This window comes from Petromyzon marinus, chromosome 12 (genome assembly GCF_048934315.1).
Source record: "Petromyzon marinus isolate PM22_M1 ecotype Great Lakes invasive population chromosome 12, UKy_Petmar_22M1.pri1.0, whole genome shotgun sequence".
NCBI lineage: Eukaryota > Metazoa > Chordata > Hyperoartia > Petromyzontiformes > Petromyzontidae > Petromyzon > Petromyzon marinus.
In genome coordinates, this window is record NC_133678.1 from 11,986,660 (window position 1) to 12,013,064 (window position 26,405).

The 26,405-nt window shown below is 46.1% G+C and overlaps 1 protein-coding gene across 2 annotated transcripts; it reads right to left on the bottom strand.

Moving 5' to 3' along the window:
- Positions 1–1,154: 1,154 nt before the first annotated feature.
- PAK1IP1 (PAK1 interacting protein 1) lies at positions 1,155–26,331 on the bottom strand. 2 transcript variants are annotated; one of them, XM_076066614.1, is made up of 11 exons: positions 26,150–26,331; positions 22,235–22,400; positions 20,889–21,009; positions 16,985–17,059; positions 16,517–16,569; positions 15,910–16,055; positions 11,960–12,057; positions 11,238–11,337; positions 10,002–10,122; positions 5,333–5,583; positions 1,155–2,958 (listed from the first exon to the last, which is right to left on the bottom strand). In XM_076066614.1, the coding sequence occupies exons 1-10, from the start codon at positions 26,213–26,215 to the stop codon at positions 5,354–5,356; spliced, it is 1,176 nt and encodes a 391-aa protein (XP_075922729.1). In that variant the 5' UTR covers positions 26,216–26,331; the 3' UTR covers positions 1,155–2,958; positions 5,333–5,353. The 2 variants fall into 2 exon arrangements, with proteins under 2 accessions (XP_075922729.1, XP_032808637.2); XM_032952746.2 differs by having other exon boundaries at positions 1,155–5,583.
- Positions 26,332–26,405: the final 74 nt, after the last annotated feature.

A 26,405-nucleotide genomic window follows, 5' to 3' on the forward strand; every position in this document is an offset into this window, starting at 1 on the left:
CCAATTGTCCTATTGACATGTCATCAGATGCACTTACACACATCGAATGGAACGCTCGGTCTAACAAAACAGGTCCATCATCGCACGTGTGTCGAACAAACGGTGCTAGTTAAACGGATGTCGGAAATAATTCGCGTTCTGATTGGATGTGTCCACTGCGTCTGTACGAGTTCAGCCCCCCCTACACATTGGATGAATGAAACACAATCGCACGCCATGATGTTAGGCGAAAATACACAACACTGAATTCTAGGCGCGCGTGAAGATACAATTGTTGGTTCACGGTGGCTTGGAGGTGCTTTGCTATATGACCCCCAACTTTGCTTTGAATGCGTGATCCTTTTATACAGTTATTTACTTTTAAAGAGCGCATCTCCGTTGTGACTGTGCGTGCGCTGCGTTTAAGGCCACCGCACCTCCGATTAGAACGGCTGGCTACGTACGGTGCGAAAGAAGTTCAACATGCAGTACATACATTTGCCACTCTCAGAACTCGAAATGAATCGAGTTCGGGGTAATTCAACAAAACACTTTTTTTGATGGAGCCATTTGTGATTATCAAGGCCCTCAACTCACTGCAACTTGAAGGGCAGTTTTAAACATGGGTAGCTACAACCCAGATTCGAACCCATGATCTCAGCGGTGCTGGCTGGCTTAAGTACTCTGATAATTGAAAAACAGATTGCAGCCCGCTATCAATCTACGTCTGGCCGATAGCCTCCGGTTGGAGATGTGGTACTCATTTGCAAGATAACTAAAAATAAAACTAGTAATATTTGCTTGTAAATCAGATGATGATGAATTGAGGAAGTGTTAACGGGGAGCTGGAAAATTACTCAATTATATGTTGAGCGAGTATCATAGCAACATGTTTGTACGTGCAAAAAAAGGCCCAATATATATTCCGTGTCACCCTCGTAATTGAGTTTATGTCCATAACAGTTTTTTGCCATCTCCAGTGGGAGTCCCGTCCATTGCAACCCTGTTCCACCCAGCACAATCCACTGTTGTACAGTCATTCTATGCTCCCGCGATTGATCCCCACCTTCTCCAACTCGAAATGACCCGCGTGGTGAAGTATGGCCAAAAAATATCCACTACCTGCTCGGTTTGATGAGGCGCTCCCCTCCAGCAATGGATTGACAAAACGGCTGTACACTTACACTATTTTAATTCGGTAATCAGCATTGAAACCCGTGGTCTTAATCAGTGCCAGGCAATAATGGCAGTGCAGGACAGTAATTGGTTCTTGAATCATTCTGTATGGAGTCTTGTTAGCTCAGGTGTGTGTGTGGTGGATTTCCTCCCAAGTGACACAAAACACCGATTAAAGGGATGGGCCAAACATCCCATCACAGGGCCAGTCTGCAAAAAAGTATTGAGACTCGGTGAGGTTTCAATTGGACGAAAGGAATTATCGTTACGTGCACCTTTAAGTGGCCCACGCTCCAATAGAGATCATAAGACAAAACACCACGTTTGTGTCTGCGTTACGGCTCTCTGTACGGCGCAGTCCCCTACCCCCTGTGTTTATTTTTGCAGTCTAGCACAAAGGTGAGAGCGCCTCCTGCTGAGCCCACAGGTAAAACAATATAGAGCCGGTGTCCACTCCGAGCAGAAAATGTCACTTAACCACAACCACCACACGTTTTATCTATTATTTCACAAGCCCGACTCTGCCGATGAGACTCACGAGGTCGAAAGCAGATCCAGCGTTTCCATGCTTAACAAATGCTACTTCTAGAAATTAGCATGAGTCCGGAAGGCTTGGATAAGGGGAGGGGGGGGGGCATCAATGTAGAATATAATTTCGCCTATCAGACATTGGCAGCAGCTATGCGCACGCAATATTCATTCATAAAATCCACTCGGCATCGCACTCAATCCAATACCACGCGTGCGCGCGCGCGTACAACGGAGACGAACGCAACACGCAGAGCTCCGCGAATTTCCGGGGGTTTCGGCCGCATTGCAATGCGATCCACTCCAGGAGCTATTTTACCACATTCGCGTTTTAAATAATGAGCGTCCACCACCGCCCCCTCAATCCCTTGTGACACCCACGGCCATTCTCTCCGTGGCTGGCTGTAACCAGAGACGTTAAGGCAGGTGGGCAGACTGCGGAAAATTGGGATTGAGCAGTGAAGTCAACTCGATTCACCTCGACCCCAGTGACCCCGGGAGCCTCCTTCGAACGAGTGAGCCATCTGTCTGGAGCCCCAAAATACTGACAGGAGGGTTCCGCTGTACATTACGCACAGCTTCTCCAATGACTTTTCCTCTTAAGTGTCCCACCCCCCCCCCCCCCCCCTTAATGTTACACTAATTACAGTGAAGCCCTTCCTGAAAGACTTCTGGCCAGTGTGGAAGAGTAGGCCTGAATATCCTCCAGAGGGGCTCTCTCGAACTCCTTCTAGCGGAGATCCCTTCTGCCGGCAGTGGCGTAAGCAAGTAATTGCAGGACTTCACCATGACCTGTATAGTACTTTTGTGTATCATGCTATTGGTGTATCGTGTAAGCACAAAGAACTCGCTCGTCATTTCCTGAGTCGTCTAACGTAAACTGCTTCAAAATTAAATTTTGATTTAAAGCTTTCGTGACTGCAGTAATTCATATTCTTAGCTCTTTCGGTAAAGTCACGTTTTTATTGTTTCCCTTCAACGTGACTTTACCGAAAGAGCTAAGTATATAGCTTCAAAATTGCTCTAGATTTACTGCCAAAAACACAGATCTACATTTTTGGCACAATGATTCATCGATTCAAACATTCTTACGCTCATGACACATGCACTGAATGGTGCACTTAAGGAAATATTATTTACAATCTATGCAAAGCGTACACGAATATTATATAAATAGCAACATGCTGTGGTTTATTACATCGCAGGATGGCGAGATATGGCAGCGGCTTGGGAAGGCCTTCATCCAGCAGTGGATTGATCATGGTTGATGATACACTAAAAGACAAAACAATATTATATGATAAAAAACACCAAAGGAATCAATTCTTAAAAGCAATCGTGATACCCTTATTCAGTCATCAAAATATCAAGTTGACTACATAGTACATCGTTTAATCTTCTAGCTTGCATACATTTTCAGAAGGGTCGTTTATTTAATCTGCGCCTATCTGCTGAACAAGCCTTCAGTAACGGGAGCTTGATGGATTTTAGGAACCAAAGCAATGTTTCATTGTGAATTTTATTTACGTGCAGTTATCGGTGATTTATTTCGCCATACATTAGAACACAGTTTAATCTCGTGTTTTTATCCCGGCTCGGTGATCCATCGCTGACTAAACCGGTAAACCACTTTACAATGGTGTATGTTCAATGGCCATCATCAATCCACTGCTCCATGAGATCTGATGCATGTGGTAATGTGAAACCATTTGTGAAGAGAGTTAAGGACTTGGGACTCTCTTCACCAACCAGCGTTGTGAAGCATGGTCAATCTCTCATGACTAACACACCTACTGTTGTAAATACACGTATCCATTACACACGCAGTGTTTGCCACGGCATCGCGCGTTTTCCGACGCACTTCTGCGGCCGTCTGGAAAGCTCTTCCTTCCGATATTAGGAAGCCGCTGGAACTTTTCACTTTTACATCTAGATTGCCAACTCATTTCTTTAGAACTGAAATTTTTGTGTGCTTAGTTTATCGTTCCCCGCACCTCCAAATTAGCATGGTTGGCTATGTGCGAAAGAAGTTCAACATAATACTGTACATACTCTTAAAGTCCACTGATCAGCAGGGGAGCTTGAGTAATTGCTGTAGAAAATATCACGTGGCTGAAAGAATTTAACTGTTGCCTTATTTTAACATGTTTGGGCGTTGTGGTGATCACCGTACCATTCCATCACCCCTGCAGCCAAAATGTCGTGGTGTCTGGTTTTTCTCTTTGGAGCAATTAAAATCTATACCATACTATTTTTTCAACGGTTTTATTTAACTTCACTTGTGTTTGTCGTGGTCAAATCTTGTAATCAAAAGTTAGTCTACTTCCTGTTGTCCAATCAATTCCAAATTGTGCACACGTACTCAGATCCGGAGACAATGCATGCCTGTATCAAAATCGGCATCAAATCATCAATTAATTGCCTCCTTTCAAGCAACACTAAAAAATGTTTTGTATGGCCGGCTTATTAATTATATATTTTTGTGTAGGTCAAAAACTCCGCGGTCCCTAAACTGTGGAATCGGCTCGCACAAAACGCAGGGCCACGTGTCGCAGGCGCCATTCATGTCCTTCTCGACCGCGAGTTAAACCAAATTGTTAAAACCGTTGTTTAAAAAAAAAACTTTTTTAAGGAGTTTTGTTACATCAACCAGAGCACGATCCACTGCAGCTGCAATAAACGTTGCTGCTATGTATATGGCAACGCTGCAGCCAGGCGTAATCCGTGGAAGGACCAGTGTTTAAAACAAATATATCCTAAAAATGAATCACGCACAGGACACGTGTACTGCTGAAGAGATTTTAAAGATTGCATTCTTAAATTATAATAGATGCCCATTTATTTTCTTTCCCACATCATCATTTTGAGAGAGTGAAAATAGAAGGCAATGTTACAAGCAATTTCAGTTGTCCATTATATAATCACCCAAAATGTGCCCGATTTCATCAAGACTTGGGGGATGTTAAGCAGGTATTTTGCCCGATGGGCACGATTGTGTGCAATATTGCAGGCTGCTGCTGCTGCTGCTGTCGCTGGGTTATGTTGTCCACAGACGGCAGCACAGCAACGTCGATTGTTGTACCGTAACAATCCCTTGGCTTCACCGACCCACACTGACCACATGAAGTATGGTCAGATAACCCGTACTACGTGGGGACGGCCTCAACCCGCAGTGGGTGGCACAGTTACATCGAGCATTTGCACAATTCCTAGGGCTTACAAATTCCTTCGGTGTTATGAGGATAATACAAAACAACACACACCAACAGTCCGGCACGGTATTATAGTATTTATATACTTTGTAGCTTTTAAGTTAATGAGCAAAAACACTTGGTTTTAAGAACGATTGCGTGCAACCGATTATGATTCGTTTTTTTTTTTTTGAAATGCAGAGAACACTGCATTAAACGTTAACAATCAATCCGGTTCAATTTTAATTGGGATAAAAAAAGCGAATTCACTGGCACAGCGTGTCTATAAAGCGAGCGCTCGAGACCAATGGGCCCCCGCAATGGTAACGCGCCAGGGGTTTGTCACGCGCACAAAGCTCACGGGCTGCCAACGCATCCGCCAGCACAATTGTATTTTGCCGAGGGTAACACTCACGGCAGTTAAAAACAAAAACCAAAAAAAAATCTACATATCGCACCACTTCCCCGTCCCGCCATCTCTACTCCAGACTTTGCCGCTTCTTTCTTTTCTTGTTCCCTTTCTTGCCGGTGGCTTTGCCGGGCGACGGCTTCTCGGGGCGCGACCGCTTGAGCGCGAGCCTCGCGTCCCTGGCTTGCGCGCCAGCTGCGGGAGTTTTCCCGGAGGCTTCGGCGGAGGCGCCTCCTCGCGCGTTGCCCACCGCCGTGCGCTCGCGCCTCTTCTTGGCCTCGTCGCCGGCCACCTCCGCCCCTGCGACGGGAAGGTGAAAAGTTAAAATCGGCAAGCGTCGCCGCTTTTGGCAAAAAACCGCGGGGGGGAGCACGGGGGGGAGAGAGAGAGCCCCTCTCTCCCCCCCCCCCCGTTGAGATCTACGCAGGTGTGTCTTGGAACACGCTTGTAACCAACAGCGCCGTTCAGGCAGTGCAATGACAACAACGAGTATGCCAAATTATGTAAATGTATAAGTAGGTTTTCACGGTCCATATTAGGATTCATAATGAGTTTAGATCGTGAAGGTTTGTCATTTTTTTTGTAACTATAACCCTCCAACAACACGGCAAGCCAATCAGAGCAAGTTGTCACGTTATGGGAAAATATGGTAATTTATTTGGTTTATCACCATAACTGGAATGTTGAAAACCCCCAAGCAAAGTTTAGGCATTTCTATTAGGTCTTTTGCTGGATATTACAAATGACGTTTCACCTACACGATCGAAACCAAAATAAACTAATTATGAATCACGTCAATGATATGCTTAAAATAGTACGGACGAGCAGATGTGCAGTAAAAAAATCCAACCATCTGTCACTTGGTGAAAAATCGCAATCGTGAAGCAATCCTTTACACTCGGAAGTGACTTCACCGGGGTTGGCTGGCTACGTAAACAACCCGTCCGGCACGGGTGTGAATCAGCGCAGCTGTGGCCCGCGTAGCGAAAGCTTCCTCGACGGCCTACAAGGCCGCACGCATTCACACGAACTGAGTCACGCCGGGAGAGGCACAACATCGCCGACTGAGCCCCGGTACCGTTAGGCCCCCCCCCTTCTCTGGGCACCGTAGGGTGGGCGAGGCCACAAAGCACTGGAGCTGGGACAATTGGTCAATTAAACCGACTAATCGTCAGTTTTCCTCTCCGTGTGTATAATCAACAACGTGCGTTTTAAGAGCATTTGGCCGCTGTAAATGTCCACGCGATAAGCCACTTCGTTGAGCTATCATTTGTGGCCAGGGTCGCTTCTGAAAGAGAGCTGTACAGCTCAGCGGGCCTTACCTGGGATATTTTTTGTTTGTTATAATCGAGTAATGTTTCTGCGGTCAATTATTGACGGCCCGCATCGTGGAGACAGTTAACCCGCTACGGAGCCAAGCCCAGTGTGACTCAAGCGGCGACGCCGATGACATCCCCTCATGTCCAGCGGGCACACGTGGAAAAAGGTGCGAGACCTTTACCCTACCCCCCAGCTCTTTCCGTGTTATCCTATTAGTCGAGCAATAGAACCGATAATCAGTAATCGACTCCATAAAAAATAATCAGATGTCTTCTTTGGTTCTTTCGGTAAAGTCACGTAGAATGAGAATAAAATAATAAATTAATAAAATAAAATAACACAATAAAATTCTCACGACGTTTCGGCCACAACACAAGCGGCCTTCATCAGGTGAAGGGACGAGACTGTCTGGAGGACAGCGCTGGAGCGAACACAGCCAAGCTCAGACCGTGACCTTTAAGCTGTGTGAGAAGAAACAGCGCGCCTTGACAAAGGAATTAGCATAAAAAATAGCATTTAATTGGCGGTCTGAGCTTGGCTGTGTTCGCTCCAGCGCTGTCCTCCGGACAGTCTCGTCCCTTCACCTGATGACGGCCGCTTGTGTTGTGGCCGAAACGTCGTGAGAATTTTATCGTGTTATTTTATTTCATTAATTTATTATTTTATTCTCATTCTACGTGACTTTACCGAAAGAGCCAAAGAAGATGAATCCTTGCAGTCACGAAAGCTTTAAATCGAAATAATCAGATGGCCAGCTCTATACGGTAAGTATGCACAGAGGGAGCACGATGAACACGCTCCGCAGCCGTGCACTACAGACTAGGGAAATTTGAAACAATCATCAAATCGCAAAGGGTGCGATTTGAAAACTCCTATTAATTTCTTACTGGAATTGTTTTAATTTTTATTATTAAAACTTGATTTAACTTAACAATTGTTCTATGTTTGATTGATATATTTCAATTACAATTGTTAAATAAATACATGTTGGAAGCAATTCATATCTTTTAAGTTCTCATCCTTGCATTAGAATATATAGAGCAGTTCATATTTTGATGGTATCATGTGGTAATGCTCCACCACATGTTTTAAATCTATTACACAGCGAATATTGAACTGAAACTTTAACAAATTTAACCGCAATCGCAATATCTGTCAGAAAAATCTCAATTAGACATTTTCCCCAAATCGTTCAGCCCTACGACTACAGACTCACGAGACGACACAGTTGAGCGGGAGGGGTTAATGCGTGGCTGAGAGCAGGGGGCATTAGCCCCTGCCCTTGCCCCTGCTGACCCAGATAAAATCAATGGTTTAAATTAATGCCTCTTGTGTAGGGGTTGGACAGCCTTACAAATGAGGTGCGCACCTGCCGGTGCATTTGTCCAGCATAAATTATATATATTTAAAATACATTTTCTTAAGTTACTCCATAGTAGAGAACCGTTTAACTGCAACAGAAAATAAGACACGACGGTCATTTTAATGCTCGTCCTTCTGTACTCGGAGGACTAAAAGTTAACAGCTTTTTATTTAATAATAAAATGCCAAGGTAATATGTATTGACACCAGCGAAACGTTGTACTAAAATTGTTAATGTTGTGGGATTTACTCTACAACACACACCGGTGTGCTGGAGTAGTAATTGGCACATTTTGTTCACGTGACAAACCTCATGAATAGGCTGTGTCGGGTGGTGGCGGGTTAATGACACATTCATATTTACGTGATCAAACCCAAAAAAACCTTTTTTAAGGAAGAACATTCTGACGAAAGAATGACATTAATAGGAGCACAAATTGAAAAGTTAATAGTAATTTCAAATGAACTATAATCTTGGTTCTTTCGGTAAAGTCACGTAGAAGGGAAATAATAAAAACAAAACATAATATAATAAAATGTCATTTTATTTCCCTTCTACGTGACTTTACCAAAAGAACCGAGAACATGAATCCATGCAGTCACGAAAGCTTTAAATCGAAATTTTTTTTTTTAAGTGAACTGTGTCGCTCTTTTGTAGTCGTTCCTCCCACATGTGTGGTGCCGCTATCATGTCTTCCAAACTTCTTGCGCCAATTAAACTCAATGTTTGTTACACGGAAAATCCCATTTAGCAAGTTGCCCCAGTTATATTTGGTGGCAACGGCCACAGCCGCTGACAACAGAGCTATTGCTGGAGCGAAGAGGAGTCCAGCCAGGAGCCAGCCAGGACACTCGAGGCATTGATGATGTTTAATACTATAAACTATTTTATTAACAACCTTTTACTTTACCAAGTAAGGCCCACTGAGCTACATAGCTCTTTTTCAGAAGCGACCTGGCCAACGAAGTGGCTTATCACGTGGAAATTTATCGCAGTCAAATACTCCTAAACGCACATTTCTACCACGGAAAGAAATTCATGCAAACACCAAATATGCAGCAGCAGGCGTCAAGGTCGAGATCGAACCCACAACCTCCTGTATACCGGGCGAGGTAGTTAACATCTCGCCACCGCGGCATATGAAGTTGTTGGTCCAACTGGCCAAACAAACCCCCTTGTTGTCAATGAACCCGAGTTTAGTTGTTTTTTTCAGACGATCCCATTTAGACCAGTTTCACAGCTAATTTTACACGTGAGATCCGTGGTGCGCGAGCACATCGGCAGCAACAACAAAACGTATATTAAAAGCAAACGTCAATATTGCAGAGAATGAGTACAGGTCCTGAAGGAATATTGCACAACTCAGTGGAGATGGACAACAGTGGCAAACAATGGAGCTATGCTTTCCCACGCCAGCGGCTTCAAACCCATTGACAAAACCTGCTGAAAGACGTAACACACGGAGACGAAGGACCGTGCACACGCATCGATTGTGTAATGCTTTCCAACACGCGGTTGTCCTTGGAAGGGAGCGTTTTATTTATTTAACAGTAGGGAAGCCAATAGCTGGGCTGGGTTTGCAAGAAGCTGCATCCTGGTCTGCACCGCGGCTCAACTGTAGAAAGTCTCCCGCAGCACGACCCACAACCTCTTCTATCCACACGAAGGACGAGGACCGTAACAGCCGGGCGTCATTTCTCCGTGGCAGGCCCCCAAGTCTGCAACGTTGGCCATCACCGTACCCGATGCACATTCGCTGCAGCGGCGTTCAATATACACCGACTTTTAAGAGACTCGCTCGCAACGCTCGCCACCTCTTTCAACCTTATTTCGCCTGACTTTCGAGCGATACCGAGCATGGCTCCCGCCAACTCAGGAGTCATTTATGTCCGTGAAATATTGTGCGCGTGAGAAATTGCATTACCATCATATAGGCACCACCGATTGAGCACGGTCAATCATCGATGCGCAGCAGATCGCGGAGCCAGCTCGCGCCTCGATAGACGAGGGCCGCTTGTTGCACGGCAGCACTTACGTGGTCTTTGCTTGCGCTTGGCCTGGGGCTGCGACGCCACTTCCTGCGGTTTCCAGACGGCGAGGCAGGTGAGGCGAGCCGTCGTGTTCACTTCTAGCAGCATCTCGGGGGGCTGCTCAGGCTGTGGAATCAACCACGCATGCGCACACACGCACCTCCGATTAGCACGGTTGGCTATGTACGGTGTGTGAAAGAAGTTCAACATACCGTACATGCACTTGTCAGTCTCAGAACTCGAACTGAATCGAGTTCAGGATCATTCGACACAATGGGGACTTCCAACTCACTGGAACTTCCAAGGCCAATTTGAAACGCGGGTGGCTGCAAGCCTAGATTCGAACCCAAGATTTCAGCGGTGCTGGCTTAGTACTCTATTCAAAAAATTAATTGCAGCCCTCTATCAATCTACTGCTGGAATGACAGCCTCCGGTGGAGATGTGGTACTCATCACAACATAACTAAAAATATATTTTTTCTTGTAAATCAGATGGTGATGAATTGAGGATACGTTGATGGGGAGCTCAAAAATTACTCAATACAGAGGCACCGATTCCGTTAACGCTTTCCAACGTGCGTTTTGTCCTCGGGGGCAGGGCAAGCACAGGCCGCAATGAGACGATGAGGGACAATAATGAATCCGTAACATGGTTTGCAAGAGTAGCTTACGGTGATAGCTGGCATCGTAGCTTAACATCCATAATCTAACCGTGTTATATTGAAGCTTAACATCTGCACATCTGTAACCGTTGCCTTCCAAGCATATCTTTAAATAACAACCGTCAATGAGATCCCACTTGTTGTAAGAGGACACGGTTTAAATATAGGTAATTAAAATACAAACTATTTTTATTTACCAGTTAAGGCCCACTGAGCTATATAGCTCTTTTTCAGAAGCGGCCTGGTCACAAATAATAGCTCAACAAAGTGGCTTATCAGGTGGAAATTTCAAGCAGCCAAATACTGACTCTTAATGTGGAGGGAAAATGCGGACGACCTGGAGAAAAGTCCACGCGACCACGGCGAGAACATGCAAACTCTAAATATACAGCAAGGCGTCAGGGTTGGGATCGAACCTACGACCTCCTGCATACCTAGCGAGGTAGCAAACATCTCTCCACGACCAGGAGATGAATGAAACCCATTGATAAGCATGACACAGCATTTCCTCTCTTGCAAAGGTGACCTGAACTGCAGCGCGTGTGCAGCGGGAGGAGGGCAGCGGCGAGGGACACTCACCGATTCGGGCAGCAGTCGCCACAGCTTCACGCTGCCATCGCTGGACGCGGACGCCAACACGTGCTGGCCGTTGTGTTTCTCCGTGTACAGCGCCTTCACTCTGAAAGACGACGTCGACAAAACGCACGCCGCGTCACTGACACACGGACGTGGCCGCGAACTCCGAAGGGTAATGGGGAAGCGGAGTGGCCCAGTTAAAACAAGAAATGCGGTACATACAAAGGTTATAACAACGTATCGTTTTACAAATGTCAGATGCAGGTGAAGATGTACGTGTCACATGCTCTACGTTGATTTTTAAAATAATCGGTTTACTTGCCAAAATGTTTGCGGTCATGTGGGCAGCGATGGGCGAGGAGCAGCTCGTAATATGAAATGGCGCGGGCAAAGGTGTTTATTTGTTTTTTCCAGGCACAGTTACTCCGCAGCCCCAATTGTGGCCATGCAAACCAAACCACGGACAATATAGGAAACCAACGTTAGTCTGCGCTCCCTCAACTGAAGAAGAACAGCAAAACTAAACAAACTCCCTCATGAAGAACATCTCGTGGTTTAACACACCCCGACAACGGCACGCATCTGTTGAACACCTCACGCAAGAATAGAACGTCCACTGGTGGCCCCTGAGCTCGTGGTGGACTGAAAAGTTACGCGGCCGACACGCGGTACACCCTACACGCTTCTCCACGTGGGGCTAACGGGCGTGCCCACACTCGGCTCACCTGCTCTCGTGCGCCTTGAACGTGCACACCTCCTTCAGGGCCTCCACGCTGTGCAGTCGGACGAACTCGTCGCCACCCGCCGTCGCTATCAGGTCCTCCTGCAGGCCCACGCGGCAATAGAATCCGGTTCACACGGGCGCACACGAATGCACGCCACACGTTTCGGTGCCGCAAACCAATGCTGCTATCCCCTCGCTCCGGATGAGCGCCACTGTGGAAAAATGATTAACTACCTCGCCTGGTGTGCAGGAGGTCGTGGGTTTGATGCCAACCCTGATGCCTGTATATTTGGAGTTTGCACGATCTCCCCGTGATCAGGTGAATTTTCTCCAGGTCCTCCGGTTTTTCCCTTCACAGTTATGAACATGTATTTAGAGTAATTTGGCTGCTATAAATTTCCACGTGATAAGCCACTTCGTTGAGCTATCATTTGGGACCAGGTCGCTTCTAAAAAAAAACTACGTAGCTCAGTGGGCCTTACCTGGTAAAATAAAAAGTTTAGTTTAGTTTTATCATCGGTAATGATTGCCGTCCCATGCAAAAAGCACATGAGATCATCCTTTCTCTTTTCTGGCATGGAACAGGGAAGACGGTGTACCCGAGGGCGTGCCGATTGGTTACGTCTTCTCGACTCTTTGCTTCCAACACGAAAGATTCAGGAGACCAACTCCCTATATCGGCAGGTTTCTGGTGGATCTTTCCCATCTCCAGACCTTGGTGTGATCAGCCTGCTTTCGCAAGACATCAAAGAGTCTCGACGAGAAGACCTGGGGTTGGATTGATCCTCGACAGTTTTACATCTCCTGTCAGTCATCGCATGACGATCTCATGTCCGTTCAGCCATCAAGTGTCAAAGGCATGTTAAAGAGCCATTGACAGCAGTACACAATCATAGGAGCACATGCATTTATTACCTAGCACTCTTATGCACCATGTCAACCTCAAGGTCAATGTGGCCAATGCCACTGACACCCACATACCTCAACATACCTTTATACCGTGCGCGGTATCGTAAAGCTTTTAAGTTGAAATGAAAAGTTTGGAAGTGACATACAATTTGTTCAGTTACAGATTATTAACAATATGTATGAATAATATTGGCAATCCCACACACTGGTAATGGCTCAGTTCAAACAAGTGCATCTGCTTACTGATGACGGAACGTCACTTGGACTACCACGTCAATAAACAAAGGGATGCCAACATCGAAGGGATTTAAGTTGGCAATCACACTCCTTAAAAGGTCCTTGTGTATAATACTGAGTAATATTGTTAATAAACGGAAATTAGCCACTTTCCAATTCCAGAACAATAACAGCAGCTTAGCGTGTCCAGAGATCTACTCCACATGCCTGCCAAATACGTACACCTGGTGTTTCACAAACATGACTCAAGGGGCCATCCATTTAGAACATACGCATGGAGGGAGGAGGGGGGGGTTAACCCAAAAGCGTACGCTTGCATATGGGGGGGTCCTCCTCACAATGTATGTATACATAGGAAACGGGGGGGAGGGGGGTGAAGCCTCAATAATAATTTGTCTACATTGGCCTTCAAATGAGCCACAGTGCAGTTTGTTCAGCTGTCAGACAAGCAGCTCAGAAAAATAAGTGGCCAAGGTAAGCAAATTAATTCTTTAATGCAGCCGGTGGTGGACTGTTTGCATAAACACGTTAATATTTCTGCGTGGATTAAATATTGTCCATTCTATAAGATTTTGGGGGGGGGGGGCGTGCGTCAAGCGTACGTACCCAGGTGGGGGGGGGGGGGTGTAAAAAGTCCGCGTGCGTACATGGAGGGGAGGGGGGAAGGGGTCAAGTTGTGACAGATTTTTGCGTACCTACTCAATGGATGGCCTCTAACCAAAAGGGACTTTTTCCCTCAACTAACAGGAGCCACACGCAGGCTAGTTTTGTAACATAGCCACCGGGGGCTGATGCTTTGGGTCAACCTGGAAAAGATGACGAGGCACCGCCAGCCTTTCACCGACGAGTATTGGTGCGTTTCATCAAAATCGTCGGTCGCGATCAATCCACCGCTGGGTGAAGGCCTCCCCAAAGCTGTCGCCATCTCTCACGGTCCTGCCATGCGACAGTCCACCCAGTTCTAGATTTAAAGCTTTCGTGACCGCTGTCCTCCAGACAGTCTCGTCCCTTCACCTGATGAAGGCCGCTTGTGTTGTGGCCGAAACGTCGTGATTTTTTGTTATTTTATTTTCACCTACGTGACTTTACCCAATAGAACCAAAGAGTATAGTCCACCCAGTGCTTGCACGCGAGCACTTTACGTCGCTCCATCTCCATGGTGGACGTGCACTTTCAGGCACGATCCCCTCCCCTTTGGCTGCCACTCGGTCGTTAGTGTGGACAAGTGCTTCACAACCGGTGTGCCAACTCGGCCAAATCCCAGGTGTGCCGAGGTATTTTCGGAATTACAGAAGAAGAAAAAGGAACATCACCGTTCGAAAGGAGGCACAGACACAAACTCTCTTCCCTGCCTTTCGATTTAAAGCTTTCGTGACTGCAAGGATTCATCTTCTTTGGTTCTTTCGGTAAAGTCACGTAGAATGAGAATACAATAATAAAATAAAATAAGACAATAAAATTATCACGACGTTTCGGCCACAACACACTGTCGTCCCGACAGTTCTATTCTTTCACCTGATGAAGGCTACTTGTGTTGTGGCCGAAACGTTGTGAGAATTTTATTGTCTTATTTTATTTTATTATTTTATTCTCATTCTACGTGACTTTACCGAAAGAACCAAAGAAGAGGTCTCTTCCCTGCCGTTCAGCAGCCGCTCCATACGACAAGACAGCAGTCAGTCCCGCACCCCCCGGGGTCCTCTCAACTCCCTCGGTTGCGCACTTGGGCAGACGGTGTCCCGCGGAGATAGAGCAAGCTTGAACGCAAGTGTCGTGGAACTAAAAATATTGAGAAGCACCGGTCTAGACGACCGGGCATCATCCCTTCTAGAGACGCATCCTGTCTAATCCCACTTACTTGATTGTTCTTAAAACTGTATTTAACACGTGTATGCACTCTAATCCGTGGGGGTTTATGCATTTAAGCTACAAAAATTGCAGGCAGGCACAGTCAGCTGTCGCCAGCTTGTGCCACAATGCGTCTAGCCAACGTCTTACTCGCCGATATATTTATCTCGAGCAGAGCATTAAATTTGACAGGCGTGAAACAGCTCAACATACTAACGCACGCAGCAACAATATGCCATGTGAATTTCTTTGCAAGAGCAACCCGCGCAGAATGCTGCACTTAATGGCGCCAAAATACTAAAAATAAATCTATTGTAGCAGTCACTGTTGAGTGCTAAAGCCATTACATAATTCGTTTGCCCGCTATCGCATAAAACACATCACGTTCACAAAAGAGCACCTGGAGAATGGCGTTGCATAACACACGTCTACTGATGGGAGAGCGGATATCGAGGTAGAGGAGTTAATGAATGGCAATGTCACTTTCCTCGGGATGTAACCCGGGCACTTCACCCAGGTGGGTGTTCTACGTGGGGCTACATTCTCCGCAACGTGTCAGCCAACAATATTATTGAGTGGTTCAACAGTGCATCAATTCCTCAATTAATCTCGAGTCTCTGAGATCACGACAATAATCTGACGTGCCACGACCAGACTGTGTCACTTTGGCATAATCTGGTCGTAATGTCAACGTGAGGGAAGGCGCGTAAACGCAAATATTTTTTAGAGTTGATAAATACGTCTCCCGAGTTTGGGCAACCCTTGGGGTCATTGGCCGGTTGCCGCTAGGAAAAAGACTTCACGCCGCAGATTCGCTCGTCACAGATCGTATTTTTACGAGTTACCGTCACCTCACGTTACGGAGACAAGGCAAGGTTAGAATGCATCGTTGACGCTTTCAGCCGCAGCTGGAAAGCGTCAAAGAATCTTGGCAGGGGAAGGCGGCGGACGGCTTACGGTGACGAAGCGGATGGAGGCGATGCGTGCAGGCATCAGGATGCTGCCCGTGATGGTCGCAGTCGCCAGCCGGTACACGTCGAGGTGGGGGCCCGAGCACAGGGTGTACACGTCCCCACTGGGGGACCACAGCACCAGCTCAGCGTCTGCGTGCACAGCCGCCGCCACCGCCGCCACAAAACACATGCACCCCCGATTAGCACGGTTGGCTGCGTACGCTGCGGAAGAAGTTCACCCAACATACATACATGCGTACGATGTGCTTCAATTTGCCCAATGAAGGGTTCTTCAACTGGAGGCCTCAGGCCCCGATGAACCCGAGCTAACGTCAAATATATATGGCTCGCCGAGACACAGATACAAAATCAGGAGGATCAAAGAGAGGCCGAGAGACGGAGCCGCAGATAGGAGATAAATATGAGCGACGTTTTTATGGGAAAGTCCTAAAATTGGATTTGCGAGCTGCCAATTGTGAGTCGATATCTCTGACCACAACCAGCAGTGCTCAGGTAAAAATGTCTGGTATCTTGAGTCAAGCAAAGTTTAAGCACTGCCAGCTGATGAGGGTGTATTATTATATCTGGTAAAGCCTCTTATTATGCCTTACTCCGCTTGATGTTCTTGATGAAGGCTGACCTTCCTTCAACCAGGTTCCATGTCCTGCAAAACAGAAAAAACGGAATCAATTCAATAAAACGTGAATTTCAAATTAAAATTGGCACGTTTCACAATTTGCTGCAAGAGCAATACGCACATTTAAAGTATATATAAAAAAAACCATTGTAGTTTTAATTTCAACAAAGGTTGATTGCAATTTGACAAATTGCAGTTCGCTCCTGGGATAGCTCAGTTAATACAGCACTGTGCTTATGATTGCACGACCACTGGTTTTAAATTTCAAGCAGCGTCAAACCAGCCTCATGAATGGTTTAATCAACCTCATAATTGCCTTCATCTGCTCTGTGAGACCAGTGAAATGAACACCATCTGGTAAGGCTACGCCTCTCATTTTGCACTCGCACAGTCTTGCCATAAGAATGTGGAATTTCAACCAATGGCTGTATGTGCCACAAACCTCAGAGTCTTGTCCGTGCCCACAGAGAGTGCCAGCTTCCCTGACGGATGGACAGACATTGCCGAAACATGTCCCCTGCGACACGCAAACAACATACATGATGAGAACACATGAAGCTGTATTATTAAGAAGCCGCTGGAGCTATGCTCCAGTGAATCGAGAATGAAAATGTATTTCTTTAGAACTACTATTTGTGTTGATTGTTGTCCTTCCCCCACACCTCCGATTACCAAGCTTGGCTTGAACATACATACATAATATATACAGCCGACACGTTAGGTGGATTAAGTCGATTAACAGATTAGAAATAAAAACGGCCCGAATATCCCCTCCCTCCCTCCCCACGTCGCCGGCACACATGGTCCTACTCTTTTTCGAATAACGCCAGCGGATTTTAAACGTCCGCTTTCAGGCAGGTGGCTCACACTTATGCTTAATCATCTTTAGTTCCCTTCTGCCTTTTCTTTTAGAGATGGGAAACAAACCATTTAACTTCTCTGGTCCGTCAACCCTGTCCCGCCAAGTGTTTTCGACCTCCTGCTCCTTGGCTATGGGGGGGGGGGTTGTGTGGGGTTGTAGGTGGGGTGAAATATCTCGGGATGATGACATCAGCCCCCTCTCGCTTTGGAATCTTCCCTCATTAACTCTCACATCCCATCTGTCGCCCTGACGAAGGGCCCATCGCGGCGAGGTTGTCATGAAACTTACCACGGTTAATACGCCTGGAGTATTAACAAGGGTGGCTGACGGGCTGACGCCTCTGCAACAAACGGTGAAAGGTGCTACAACAATTCGAAAGCATCACTGCCCCGATTCGAGTGGCTATGCGCAAGAGACTGGTGAGGATTTGGCTCCACGATTTAGCACCGGAAGCCTTTGCTCACCCAGACGGAACGGTATTATGTGAAAGCAAACACTCACTAATGTATTTTTATGAGAAATCAATAGTGCTGCTGCGGGGGGGGGGAGGTGGGAGGGGTCTTAGTTTAAAGGGGCTCTGCACGGGTTCATGGTTGATGCCGAGTCTTTTGTAAACCTAAATAATGGGCAATGTATTCATGTGTCGTGCCAATCCATTCAGTGTCAATTACGGTTACCAATAACAATGTCCTTTACATATTAAAATATTTTTGTTCCAGTAAAAACCGCAGATTCTTCAAGACTCTTTCAGCAAAGTTTATTTAGATGGAAGTGTATGCGGTATTGCTTTGAAGGAGCGGTTTTTTTTAGTTTCCTGTTGGAGGAAACTGGGGTGACCCCAAGAAAACCTCCGAAAGCAAGGTAATAACAATCGCCGAGCTCTCACAAATTGGTTTGACGAACCCATTTGCTGCACTACCATCTCCTGCTAATTTGAAAATATCCCAATTCTGTATGATTAACTACCGATGGCCACTGGATTCGAAGAATGTACCGCCCAAGATCAAAAGTGACAAAAGCATCATGGCCAATGCTGCCGATGCCACGACACCTTTGTCAATGCTCCCTCCCGCCGGCCAGAGACCTCGGCTGTAGCTCAGTCAAAACCTGATCCTGAATGCCGGTTTCTTCGTCTCCCACCATCCGGCTCTAGGTTTTCCCCTTAGTCCACGCGGCACATGAGCCCCACCCAAAACGCAAGCTCCCCTTCTTCCTGGTTACCGCTGCAATCATTTTTCTTGCCACTCTATTCCACACTGTGAAAGCAATAAATAGAACTCATTGCTGCGCTTTTTATCGCAACACCACTTACAATATTAATATTGATCAAGGATTTTTTTTCTACGAGTATAGAGCTCAATGAAACGTGTCTCTTTTCCAAGGGCGACCTGGGAGACACACAGATGGAAGGTACACGAAGATGCGGGGAAGCTGCGAAGAGATCCTGTGACAAAATGCAAGGGTTGGCACTTCTTATAATGGGGGTGCCACGGTGGCGAGATGTTAACTATCTTGCCTGGTACACCGGAGGTCGTGTGTGCGATCCATAACTGACGCCTGTATATTTGGAGTTCGCATGTTCTCCCCGTGGTCACGTGCAGTAATTATTCTCCGGGTCCTCCGGTTTTTCCCTCCACATTTAGAAACATGTGTCTTGAGTATTAGGATGCTATATAGCTCAGTGGGCCTTACCTCGTGAAATGAAAATATTTTTAATCAACAGGTGGCTTTACGTCCCTGCGAAGGCCCGATGCGCAGCTAATGACAAAGCAGCTCGGGCACATTATCACAAAGATGGATCCACAACTGAGGGCCTAGATTGCAAACTGGTGAACCAGGGTCATCAGGGACACAAAGCGGAAATTTGTGTAGCCACCCTCGGTGTTTTATTTGATCAGAATCAAAATATGTATTTATATTGGAGGAATCCGATCAGATATAAAGCTCTTTTTCACAGATGTCCAGTAGTTTCACAGACTATACAAGTCAAACTGTGAACCATATTCATACGGTCTTAATGCCATTTACGCCAAAATGGAAAGGTGTGGCTGGTGGTCATAAGTGCTCCAATTGACAAAAACCGGCTGAATGACTCACGAAGATGATGCCATGGCTGAGTCAGAGTGATGAAAAAAGGACTGCTGAGATCATGGGTTCGAACGTTCAGAATTATCCACATCTGCCCATACGCCATGGCCTAATGGCGCGAGCACTATTCCTGAATGTTTAATGACCGCGCCATTTAACAGGTGGCGCACGTCTGTTTGATGATGAAATCATCGGTCAATCAATGGCCTCCAGGACGTGGTGTCATCCCATTGACACATGTCCTCTTTTGCAAGGATGACGTGGGATACAAAGTGCCTAACAAAACCAAATCTATATAAAACACACGACAGTCAACACAAAGGTACGGGAGCCATCAAATCAAGTGCCAACAAAACTATGGAACAATATGCACCAAAATACTATAAACCACTACTGTAACGAATCCTGCCCCACGTGATTCAATCGCAACAATTTTGAGTTGTGATAAGATTTTAAGAATCGATTCTTATTTTCCTAACGTGGTTCCCGCGGTCTAAAACCCTGCATTGCTCACGTGAACCAGTGACAAACTACATCTGTAAAATTAAAACGATTGATTTTTACACGTACTCTTCAATGCACGTTCAATGAAGAAAACAATAATCAATTTTAATTGCCAAACCAGTGCATCGTTACACGACTGTTTATTGCTACTGCCAGGACTTTTGCGGTTGTGCTTTATCTCTCTCCGATGTGCTTTCACATTGTACCGTGTGTTGTCTAGCAGGATGTCCGACGTTTCGCTTCACATCCTGGGAGCTTCTTCAGGAAATTAACTAAGCAACCTCACATTCTCACTCGATTATATCGTGTTTTCCGGCTGCTGGTGTTTGCTGTAGGACAGGCGATGTTATTTAATCATCTGTGTCACGGGCATACCAGCTCATGTTGCTTATGACTTTATTATTATTCTTAGCTCTTTCGGTAAAGTCGCGTTGAAGGGAAACAATAGTAAAATATATATAAAACAATAAAAATTCTCACGACGTTTCGACCATTGACGACCGTTTGTGTTATGGTCGAAACGTCGTGAGAATTTTTGATTGTTTTATATATATTTTATTATTTTAATGTTTCCCTTCAACGTGACTTTACCGAAAGAGCTAAGAATATGAATTACTGCAGTCACGAAAGCTTTAAATCAAAATGTATGACTTTATCGTTATTATGGATGAATATCAGAAGGCCTATGGATTCGAACTGGTAAATCCAAACTCTCAGGCGAGCGTGCTCAGGCTCCCAGTCAAACTGATCTGCCAAAAAAACAACAAGGATATTAACAGCCAAGAACAAATTCCACGATTGCGGGCGATCCTGCGTGCAGCGTGGGACCGGGGACCGATCGCGCGCACACACACGCACACACGCGCACACACACACACGCACACGCTCTCACCTGTGGGCCCGTATGGTCTTCAGGCACTTCCACGTCTTGGTGTCCCAAATGCAGATGCTTCCATCCTGCGCACCGCTCAGCATGTGCGTGCTCCCGTAGAACTCCAGGCACGTGATGGTGCCTGGGGCACAAGCAAAGCGACATCAGCGTCATTCATTCACGTGTGCGCGTGTCACATCACCAAAAGCCACTGTATATCCACTGTTGGATGAAGGGCTTTGCAAACCCATCGCCGCCCTCCTTAATGAGCCAGTGCTCCGTCATCCATCTCCCTCCTGCGCACGGAACTGTTCACATTGCTCCATTGCTGTGGTGGTCGAGCTTGTGGATGCGTTCTCTCCTTGGGCTAGAATAATAACCTTTGTTTCCTCGCACACAGCTTAAAGGTCGCGGACTGAGCGTGGCTGTGTTTCACTCCAGCGCTGTCCTCGAGATAGTCTTGTCCCTTCACCTGATGAAGGCCGCTTGTGTTGTGGCCGAAACGTCGTGATTTTTGTTGTTTTATTCTTTACCTACGTGACTTTACCGAATAGAACCAAAGAGTATAGAATATAACCGTCATTCATTCAATTTAGCTCTATGTTTTACATCCCCTTCATTAAATCAGCTGTACATGTCATTCACAGCCCCGCTGCTCAACAGCGTAATGCAGACATTCACTTATTAATGCACATCTCCTTTGCTGTGTACATTTATTCCCTGAACATATTGAAAAAGATATCAAGTACAAATAAGTTATATATATAAAAGGATTACTGAAACAAATGGCACCACAGAAGTAGTTGGTATCGCTATCTTTTTTTATTACAACACTGAAAGAATGATCCCAGCACGGTCCAGAGGTTAATTTAGATTCCGAGTGGAAACGCAGCATTTCGATTATTTTGCTGCTATAAATTTCCACATGAGCCAATTTATTGAGCCATCCTTATGCGGCCTGGTCACTTCCGAAAAAAGCTACATAATATAGCTCAGTGGGCTTTCCCTGGTCATATAAACACTTTAGCTGTATTTGTATATTTTTCTGAAGTTATTAATTTACCTTTCCTATACTTTGCGCTCCTATTGTGTGTTTGTATTGTTCTGACCCGCCCATACTGGACATCTGTGAAAAAGAGTGTTGTAGCTCATCGTATTCCTACAGTATAAACATTCTGATTCTGAATCACTCCTTTCCTGGCGCCTCAAACCCCCTTCTTCTATCGCTGCTTTATTTCCTTCCCCATCCTTTGTGGACCTTCCCAGGACTCTCCACAAAACCCATTCATTTCTCCTATAATGGTTTCCTCCAATATAAGCAAATATCCTGATTCTGATCGTCATGGTCGTCGACGTCATCATCTCACCGCTGTGCTGCAGAAGCGCCCCGTGCTCCACCCTCTTCTGCAGGTCGTACAGGTGCACCGCTTCGTCGGCGCTGCCCGTCGCCACGAAGCGGTCGCTGGCTGCCACGGCGGTCAGGCACGCCAGGTGCGCCTGATGCGTGAAGTCCGCCACGGCCTCCCAGCTGCCCTGCAACGCAGCGGAACAAACCATGCAGTTGGGCCAAGTTTTGAAGCTCAGTCGGTGGCAGGGCCAGATTTAGGCAGCAGGCAAACAAGGCATTTGCTTCAGGGAGATAAACATCCAAAAGGGAAACGCACACGACAAAAATTCAACTTTTAAAAATTTACTTCATTCAATCGATTCCTCCACCTTCCAGACTGGGAGGTCTGGACCGCCCTGCTCCACACGCTGCCGCCGCGACCCTCATCAGGACAAGCGGATTGAGAAACGAACGAACATACTGTGTTTAACAACCATGCAGCAGGCTTGAAACTAAACTATTTTTTTTTATTTTACCAGGCAAGGCCCACTGAGCTATATTGCTTTTTTTCAGCAGCGACCTGGCCACAAATGATAGCTCAACCAAGTGGCTTACCATATGGAAAATTATAGCATCCAAATACTCTAAACGTGTGTTTCTATATGTGGAGGGAAACCCCGGGATGCGTAAAAACATCCAAGCGACCACGGGGAAAACATGCAGACTTAAAATATACGGGCGTCAAGGTCGAGATCGAACCCGCGACTTCCTGTACACCATGCTTGGGAGTTAGCGTCTCGCCGCCAGGGCTTTCTTGGGTAAATAAGCTTAATAAATTATTTACTGTAGCAAAGTCTCACCGAAAGCCTGCATTAGGTTGCGTGGCCAATCCCATTTGTGGATATGTGGAGACGGCAGTACCCAGAGAAAACACATTCAAAGCTCTACATTCTCGAGACTTATGTGCCAAACCAATTGGTGTACTGCCATCTGCTGGCTCATCGTAGCATTCCTAGCTAAATGCTTTTAGCGCCTGTCAAGCAATTAAATAGTGGCCAATTCAAGCACTACACCGGGCACGACGCCTGCTTTGCTTGTGAGATGCGAAGAAATCGGGCGATTTCAGGATATGGTCATAGGCAGTATCGCGTCGTGGAAAGCCAAAATTGGTTGCCTTGTAATCAGTATGGCCCCTGGCATGGAAATCAGAATATGTATTTATACGGAAGGAATCCGATGAACTATAAAGCTCTTTTTCACAGATATCCAGGAGAGACGGTTCAGAATGTTACCACAAAACAAAAACACGATAGGAGTGCGAAAGTATAGGAAAGGTAAACAAATCACTAAAATACATACAAATAAAACTAAACTATTTTGTATCTTACAAAGTAACGCCCACCGAGGTATTTGCTTGGTTCTCAGAAGCGACCTGGCCACAAATGACAGCCGAACAAAGTGGCACACCATGCGGAAATCCACAGCAGCAAAACAAAAATCAAAATCATCGAAATGCATTATTCCAAAATGCGGAGGGAAAACCGGAGAACCCGGAGGAACAAAAAAAATCCAAGCGATTTCTGTCCACCGCACGGCAGAAATGTACAGCCCCACACGCGCAATTCATTAAACTTGAGAGTCGCCAACTTTCAAATGAGACTTTGAATGCACTCATCCATTAAAGACATTGAGACGGTGGTGGTAATTTCACGTTCTTATGACAGTGTTAACCCCCCCCTCTGACCTGGTTATTTTGTTTTAATGACGTGTCAATCATTTAAACGGCAAAGTCTCATTGATTATCAAGACCCTTTGCAAGGAGTACTTTTTGGGCTGTTGGGAAAGAAGTAGCTTGTAGGGCTAAAGTTGAAAATAGTTTTTAATAAAATATATACACCTCAAGTTTAAACGAGAAGTGTTTACTGTTATATTTCTGTTAAATAAACATATGCTACAATAAGTGAATTGGCCAAACATTCCCCAAGGAAAACTTCCATGAGGCCTCAAAATGGTACTGGCAAAAATTAAATCTTCCATTTGCACTCCTTGCTGGAGCCGATTAGCACGGTTGGCTACGTGCGGTGTGAAAGAAGTTCAATGCATCATTAGACCTCCTTTGCCAGTACCAAAATGTAATAATAGGGTTTTTCCCCTTTTTTCTGGCAACAAAACTTAAACCTTTTTACAAGGATTCATGTCTGCATTAACCACAATACCTGCAGTCAAAATGCAAACAAAAAACATGCTATGATAATATATGCATTGTCCTTGAAACTGATTGGTCCACACCAAGGGACGGCTTTCTTTTGAGCCTCGACCCAATTGGTGCTCGACCAGATGACGCCAAAAGGCGTCACACAGCTCAAAGACAATGCACTATCAAAGTAATGAGGGCTCGGGGTGACCATCTACATCATTAGACCTCCTTTGCCAGTACCAAAATGTAATAATATTTTGACTGCAGGTATTGTGGTTAATGCAGACATGAATCCTTGCAAAAAGGTTTCAGTTTTGTTGCCAGAAAAAAAGGGAAAAACCTTATTATTATAAGTTCAACGCACTGCCACATACGTACAAATAATTCTTTAAGCCGACGAGAGGGGGGGGGAGAGAATTCGCGAACAGAAAAAAATGGGATGATTGTTTTGGGTGGAGTTTACAGCACGCGTGTTTGTTGTTGAAAAGCCAAGAGAAGGATCAGACGCATCAAGAGGGCGATCCGCACTTGGAGCTTCTCCGGCATCGCAATCGGACCACGAGGAATTGCTCCTACGCGTGGCAATGTTTTCATCCAGCAGTGGATAAGGTCTTTGGTTGCTAATGGTTGCGCTGTACGAGTCGTTGTTGGCGGTCATGCCGCCTTGGCAGCAGGGCGCGCAAGCGAAGGCCTCCAAAAAAAATAAACACAACTCAACACGTTCTTTCGGTAAAGTCACGCAGAATGAGAATAAAATAATAAAATAACACAATAAAATTCTCACGACGTTTCGGCCACAACGCAAGCGGCCGTCTTCAGGTGGTTCTGTACCTTTCACCTGAAGACGGCCGCTTGCGTTGTGGCCGAAACGTCGTGAGAATTTTATTGTGTTATTTTATTATTTTATTCTCATTCTACGTGACTTTACCGAAAGAACCAAAGAAGATGAATCCTTGCAGTCACGAAAGCTTCAAATCGAAACGTTCGTAAATAACGCCGTGGCCTTTAAACTATGTTCAAAACACTGTTTTTATTTTAGCAGATAGGGCCCACTGAGACACGTGGCTCTCATTCAGACGCTACCTGGCCACAAATGATAGCTCAACGAAGTGGCTTATCGCGTGAAAATGTATAGCAGCCAAATGACTCTAAACGCGCACGTTGTTGATTCTAAATGTGGTGGTTGGGGGGGGGGGAATTGGAGGACCCGGAGAGAGAAACAATCCACGCGACCACGTGGAGAGAGTCGCGCAAAACTCCAAACGTACAGGCTTTAGGGTCGGGATCCAACCCACGACCGCGCCTGCATATCGGGCGAGGTGGTTAACGTCTCGCCACCGAAGCGTCATTAACGGACACATCAAAAAGCGACGTTTCGGGCAATGGCTCTACTTCATAGCACTCGGAGAGACCTGACACATATGCACTCGTGTCGCTCGCGCGCCATAGCGTGGTAGAGTACAGTAATACGGCATGAGGGGGGGGGGGGTAATCCACGTGTAGACAAACTGTGTAACTCGCTACACGTGTTCTTGGTTCTGTCGGTAAAGTAATCATAATAATAAAACATTGTTTTATTATTTCCCTTCTACGTGACTGTACCGAAAGAACCAAGACTATGAATCCCTGCAGTCACGAAAGATTTCAATCGAAATTCGCTACACGTGGTTCACACACACCACACAAAACACCCGCCCCGACGCACGCACGCGCGCGCGTGATTTTTATACATATAACAATAAAACGTAATGAACTTACATCGTCGTTAACCTTCACTCGATAGCCGAAGAGAACTTTCTCGTAACACCCCGCCACGATCTCCATCTCTCCAGCTGCGGCGGGAACGTGGACCCGCGAGCTCCTCAGATTTCCCAGCGCGCATAAGGAACCCGCGGGTGGTCCACGGTGTATAGGGGAGAAGGGGCGGACTCAGCCCTAGTTCGGCCATCTTTGTACGGGAAGCTTCCCATTGGCTCAACGTAGGGGGAGGGTTGCGTGACGTCACGGGTAAAAC

Excerpts from the sequence above, each read along its gene's own strand:
- PAK1IP1 (XM_076066614.1), bottom strand. The coding sequence starts at position 26,215 with ATGGAGATCGTGGCGGGGTGTTACGAGAAAGTTCTCTTCGGCTATCGA. Across the intron at positions 16,056-16,516 it reads CATCAAGAACATCAAGCGGA|ACGCTGAGCTGGTGCTGTGG; the intron begins GTAAGGCATAAT and ends CTGTGCACGCAG. Across the intron at positions 11,338-11,959 it reads TTCAAGGCGCACGAGAGCAG|AGTGAAGGCGCTGTACACGG; the intron begins GTGAGCCGAGTG and ends GTCGTCTTTCAG.